General features: G+C 52.5%; 2 protein-coding genes across 2 annotated transcripts; one reads left to right on the top strand and one right to left on the bottom strand.

Annotated features, from left to right (window-relative positions):
* Positions 1–1,233: 1,233 nt before the first annotated feature.
* GLOTRDRAFT_131603 (cycloheximide resistance protein) lies at positions 1,234–3,949 on the top strand (the record flags this gene model as incomplete). The annotated part of the gene is made up of 21 exons (XM_007870404.1): positions 1,234–1,272; positions 1,330–1,446; positions 1,502–1,572; positions 1,636–1,719; positions 1,769–1,955; positions 2,009–2,045; positions 2,095–2,139; positions 2,193–2,210; positions 2,264–2,275; positions 2,347–2,355; positions 2,408–2,523; positions 2,569–2,754; positions 2,806–2,859; positions 2,911–2,942; positions 3,002–3,007; positions 3,057–3,358; positions 3,415–3,476; positions 3,535–3,600; positions 3,652–3,718; positions 3,774–3,807; positions 3,862–3,949. The coding sequence occupies 21 exons, from the start codon at positions 1,234–1,236 to the stop codon at positions 3,947–3,949; spliced, it is 1,632 nt and encodes a 543-aa protein (XP_007868595.1).
* Positions 3,950–4,104: 155 nt separating this feature from the next.
* Positions 4,105–5,310, bottom strand: GLOTRDRAFT_131604 (uncharacterized protein; the record flags this gene model as incomplete). The annotated part of the gene is made up of 4 exons (XM_007870405.1): positions 4,105–4,357; positions 4,417–4,637; positions 4,687–4,979; positions 5,043–5,310. The coding sequence occupies 4 exons, from the start codon at positions 5,308–5,310 to the stop codon at positions 4,105–4,107; spliced, it is 1,035 nt and encodes a 344-aa protein (XP_007868596.1).
* Positions 5,311–6,000: the final 690 nt, after the last annotated feature.

A 6,000-nucleotide genomic window follows, 5' to 3' on the forward strand; every position in this document is an offset into this window, starting at 1 on the left:
CACTATCGCGCCAGCGGCACCGAGACATTCCCAGCGGTAGGTTAGGAGTGCGTGCCTCACGCGCATAATCTGTGCTTCCATCCGTCCCAGCTGATCGATTCCTGCGATGCTCGGTTTCTGTGGAGTTGCTGGACAGAGCGTATAGTGAGCACAAGTGCGTATTGTGTAGCCTGCTTGATCCTATTACCCGTCTTAGCCCTCCCGCAGGTCGCGATCCTTCGGAGTACCTTTGTCGCAGTCGAACCCGTGAACACTCGTAAAGCCCTCCGTGCAAAATGCTTTATCTGATTATCCGTACGGATGCCGTCCTTCAATGGAAGACTTCGGTCGCTGCACAACTCGTGAACATCTGTCTCTCGGACGTTTTTGCCAGAATGCGACTGCATCATGCTCTCCTGCCAATAGCAGCGACGCTCGGAGTCTCTTCGTCGCACTGTTTTATCCAGCGAAGATCCTAACGCCCCCCTAGGATAGAGGGCAATGCAAGTCAGCTTATGGCTAAAGGGTCAGGCGAGATACTCATATTAGTAGGTTTGTTTTCTTCCAAGCCTGCAGTACGTTTGTACTGACGCTGTCTTGCACACTGCAAGTTCAATGTGAAGTATATGTCCGGGCGCGAGACGGCCCGCCCTATTTGCGCACCATTAGGGATTCATGGGAGTAAATCGTTGCAGCGAGATTCTTCCCCTTTTACCACTCACACGTACACCACCCCTTTGCTCGACACTTGGGAAGTTTCAGCGGTCCGGAACCGAAAGAATATGCCACGCCGGCCCAAAGCTTGCAGTGATGCTCTCATCTCCTTACGATACATGAGGGAAGTACTTGTGATGTGGGTTAGAACAACTATCGTGTCTCGCGACATCGCGTCGGGTATCCTGATAAGATGAATCCTGCTAACAGGATTGGTTGGTGATAGAAGTACCACCACAGCAAAGGTTGTTCGAATGGGAAGCGCCCAGCACCCGTGCGAGCCCTGAGCAGGGTCACACCCCTCCGTTCTCGTGACTTCACGCATCAATCTCCCATCTTCTGCAGGTACAGCCAGTTCGCAGTCGCAGCCTACAATGCCACGAGGATGCCCCACTCGAGCTTCCCAACCTACCCGTTTCCACGAACCATAAAGTCAGAAGGTAACTAGCGGGACTTCTGGTCTATATGGGTGCCGCACTATAAGAACTGCAGCGGATGGCGAGACACGTAGCCGGTTCCGCACCTCTTCGGCACTCCAATATGGCGCTAGGAGTTTTAGAAGACCGCCACCTGGAGCATGTAAGTCGAACCTGACACCCACGAAGCAACGCTCACGTATCGACCGATTGTACCAAGGTCCCCGGCACAGCTCTTTTAGAAGAGCTGCAGAAGGTATCTGGAGGTGTTGCGAAGAAAGGCACAGGTCGCTCTGCACACATCATTCTTGTCCCGCAGCCGTCGGACGACCCACGAGTAAGTGGATAACAGACCATTCCAGTGTACGAATCTCAAACCAGGTGTTATTTAGGACCCTTTGAATTGGCCGAAATGGAAGAAAGAAGCTTGCTTCTGGTCAATCTGCTACGGTGCAGGATTAGTGTAAGGGCGTTGTACTCGTTGAGCTTTCACAAAGAGTTAACCAAATCTCTCGCTGCGGTATAGGGGTGCGGTCGGCCCGCTTCTGGCTCCCGGTTACGTCCTTCTGGGCCAACAGTGGGGCGTCAGCGCGAATACTGCAGCTGCCACGTGAGTCGTCGTGCGTATTTTGAAAGGATGCTCTACGAACCTGCCGCAGAAATGGCGACACGATTCTAGCCTTGGGTTGTTTCATGATGCTGCAGGCACCAATCGCTGTGAAATATGGGAGGCGTCCCGTCTTCCTACTATCGATGCTGATTCTTTTCACGTGTTCTATCTGGTCGGCTGTCTCGCAAGGCCTTCCGTCGTTTCTGGCATCCCGTGTGTTCCAAGGATGCGGCATGGTAGGATTCTTCTCTTCTTGCCAGAGTAAGCGTTCTCAATCTCTGTGATGCAGGCAGCGTATGAATCTCTAGTAACCGCGACGATAGGCGGTACGTTGTCGAGTGACAGAGCGCTGTCGCTAGTCTGAAACACGCGCAGATATATTTTTTGTTCACCAACGTGGTTTTCGAGTGGCGATATGGGGTATGTCATTTCCCGGGTGCCTTCGGTCTCATCCAATCTAACTTGTCAGGCAGGACTGGCCATTAGCTTGGGTAAGCCTCTCGGAGAGATATGGGCAAACCTCGGCTGATCCCCTTGTTCACAGGAATCAGCATTGGTACGTCGAGGAAGAATTGCCCTTCTACTACGCGTCAATCACCTTACCCACCCCCTACTGTCTCTCCACAGCTCCCATCGGTGAGTGCGTCGGTCAGATTTCCCCCCATCCCTCTTAACCATACGTATGCAGCGAACGGTTATGTCATCGCTTCTGACACCCTCGGCTGGCGCTGGTGCTTCTGGCTAATAACCATCTTCCACGGAATCGGCCTATTGTTGATATTCTTCTTCGTCCCAGAGACTGCGGTATGTCTCACCCTGTCCGATCGTACCACGCCTAACTGCTTCCAGTATGATCGCAAATCCCCTGGAGTCGTAGAGACAAGCTCCATCGCAGGGTCCGACGAGAAAACTCCAGAGCAATCGTCCGAAAAGGATCCGGTATCGGTGACGGATGTCGAGGCTGTAGTGGATTGCAGAAGCCAGCAGTATCTTCCCGCCAAGTCATTCTTGACTGAGCTGAAGCTATGGTCTGGTGTACGTCCGCGACGCATTGCTTCTGCGATTTGGGGCTGATGTTTTTCTCAGTACGTGAGCAATGTCAGCATGTTCGAAGTGTTTTTCCGCCCTTTCCCGTTCATTGTAAGTTGGCCATCGCTGACCCGTATCCACCTACTTATGCGAAATAAACAGCTCTCGCCGGTCATCTGGTTCACCATCTTCTCGTGAGTCATAGTTCCTCCACTGGTGATGATGACAATGCTTGAGACCTCCCTTTGTATAGCTACGGGTACGTTCAGTGAAATATATCGTCAGTATCCCTGATTGACAACCCTCAGCTTGACAACGTGCTGGCTCGTCATCTTATCAGCAGTGTCCAGCGTTGTCTTCGGCGGTCCACCTTACAACTTCAACACTTCCCAGGTCGGACTGGTATCGATCGGTCCCCTGGTTGCGGGACTCATCACCACCTTCATCGCCGGGCCTCTGACCGATTATTCGTCCACCTGGTTCGCCAAACATAACAAAGGCATTTATGAGCCTGAGTCCAGGATGTATGTGATGATCTTTATGTTGATCCTGGAAGTGGCTGGGTACGCGTTCTGGGCTTTGATGCAGAGCAAGAACGTGCACTGGATCGGTGAGTTTCCATTGCCCAGGCCCCGAACCTTGACATGAAGCATACTTTCTCCGTAGGACCGGTGATCATGTACAGCATTATTAACGCAGGACAAGGCATTGGGTCCACCGCTATTGTCGTACGTCTGGCATCTATCTTCCGAGGCGTCTTCGTCTGAGAGCACGGCGATACTGCAGACATATGTCATCGACGTTCACAGAAAGCATTCGCCCGAGTGTTTCGCATTGATAAACTTTATCAAGGTAAGCTTTCTTCCGTTCCAGGCCGTCCACATCCAAATGGACTCTTCGCAGAACTTGATTCTTTACGGCTTCTCTCAATTCTCAGTTGAATGGGTACAGAACATGGGCGTGCTACACAGTACGTCCTCGGACTTGAGAGCATGATTGCAGTTGCTGACATATACAACGTCCAGCATTCGGGATCCTGGCAGGGCTCACAGCCATCTGGTAAGTGCCGGCTCTTCGTGTGTTCGCGATAAGAGTTCATCAGCGGCTCTGTAGTGTGTTGACGGCTGTTCCAATGTACATCTACGGAAAGAGATGTCGTAGCTGGATTTCCAGGCACCCGGCTATCTTCGACAGGGAGTAGGAGAACGTCGCGAAGTTGCTCCACGTGGTATCATGACCGGTCTTGTACGATTTGTAAGATCTTAGTTAACGAGTTAAAATGGGTATGCATGAGTCTGCTCGACTCTAGGCGAGGATCCGAGCCCAAGGACGATCGCGGATAGTAACATGGCATCTTCAGGCGGGGTGGTGTATTCGAATGATGATCTTCTCGCCCGGAAGACCGGACGGATGCCTGTCGTCGTACTGCGCGCATATTGTTACCAAGCCGCGGCATGGACTGCCTATCGTTGGAGCAGGCGGGGTAGGAAACTGATCATCCTGTGACGGATGGATATCGTGCGGGACGTCGGCTGGTTTCCTGCACTCGCATATGTACATACATCGATAGTAATTCGCGTCGCGCCGGGAAAAAACTGGTCGATTGACCCTGTGAACATGATAAGGTCAAATTTGCAGGACGAAAGGGATCTAAAGAACAATACTGACGCAAAGCGGAGACCGGTGAGCTTTCGTAAGGCAACTGCCGTCTTTTGGACGCTGGTGGACCAGTCCACATGGGGGTCTCGCAGGATCGCATAGCAGCCCGAGAAGAAAAGGCGCTCCTGACTCAACGAAGAGCGTTTCACGAGAATCTTCAGGGTTTGGAACAACTGAGTCTCCCACTGATACTCGTAGACATCACTAGAGTCATCGCTCCCCTCGTGCTCCTGCCTATTGTAAGAAGATGCCACAAGCCATGACCTGGAATTGCCTCACCATCTGCGCGTCGGAAAATGCCATAGCTGCATCGTCTTCATCGGCAGGTACTTCATTCGCGAGGCTCGCATCCGAATTCCCGGAAGGAATGGTGTTGTTCTGCGCAAAGTCCGGAGTATTTCTTGATGCACCTAAATTTCCCGAGTCTATCTTAGACTTCCGCACGCGGTGCCGCGTTCTGTAGTACTCTCTGCACCGTTCGCAGGACCGCCCACCGCCAGCGACAGGTTTCTGGCATCTCGTACATGGATGCGCGCTGGCCGCGTCAGGTGTGGTCGCATCAGATTCGGACACTTCAGTTAGGAAACACATAGATCGGTCAGTGCCCACTCAAAGCACGTCACTAGGAAACGCACGCTTAGCGCTGACAGCTGCAGCTACGTTCTGGTCAGGCTTCTTTCCCGCATCGTCAAGCTTCGGTCTCTTCTTCCGCTCGTGATAATACCGCCTGTATTTGTCCCTGCATGATGTGCACATTTTGTGGTCGTCCGCCACCGGTATTCGTAGTTTGCTACATACGGTGCAGTACCGCAGCCCAGAGTCCAATTTCGTCGCGTCTACAGCTGAGCCTTCAGAAGCAGGATTGACCACCTTGTCTTGACTGACTGACGCGTCCAGTGCCATTGCTAGAGTCGTAGCAGAGTGTACGGGATTTCGATCCACGCGTGCTGTGTAAACGGGAGTCCACAAGTCACAGGCGCGCGTGTGCCACATGGTTCTCGAACCTATCGGGATATGTTTCGGTCATGCCACAAGTCACTGATTTGGGACATTCTGCACTTTCGGTACGCTATCAATAGAAGAGAGCGCCTCATTACTTTGCTGGATGTTCCGTGCTTCCCTGAATGTGAAGTTTATTGGCGCGCTAACGACCAGAGTCCTCACGGAATGTACGACAGCGGCTGTGGTTCTTGAATATGCACGTCTAACGACGGTCAGAAGCCTCAATGCACCTATCCACCCAAGTGAACTTGATGTCAGTTCCGACCCGCGGAGCGTCTTCTATTCCTCATGACTTTCGTTAGCTACTCCTTCGCGAGTCTTTAGCCTATCTTGGACGCAAAGATTATATCAGCTCAGTAATTATCAGGACAGTTTCCGCTGCTCTACCCCGTCCTAATCGGCTGGGAGAAATCAGCATATGCCTTGACGCATACGCCAGTGCTACATAGGCCCTGGTGCCGATGAATTTGTCAACTGTCTAAATGGTGTCATAGCATCGAGGACGGAGTTCGGGCTGGTCGGCGATTTCAATGGCGGTTCCTGAAGAGCATACTGCTGCCGTGGTACTGACCAGAGCCCCCCCCCCCCCCC

The sequence above is a fragment of the Gloeophyllum trabeum genome (genome assembly GCF_000344685.1).
Source record: "Gloeophyllum trabeum ATCC 11539 unplaced genomic scaffold GLOTRscaffold_00011, whole genome shotgun sequence".
Classification (NCBI taxonomy): Eukaryota; Fungi; Basidiomycota; class Agaricomycetes; order Gloeophyllales; family Gloeophyllaceae; genus Gloeophyllum; species Gloeophyllum trabeum.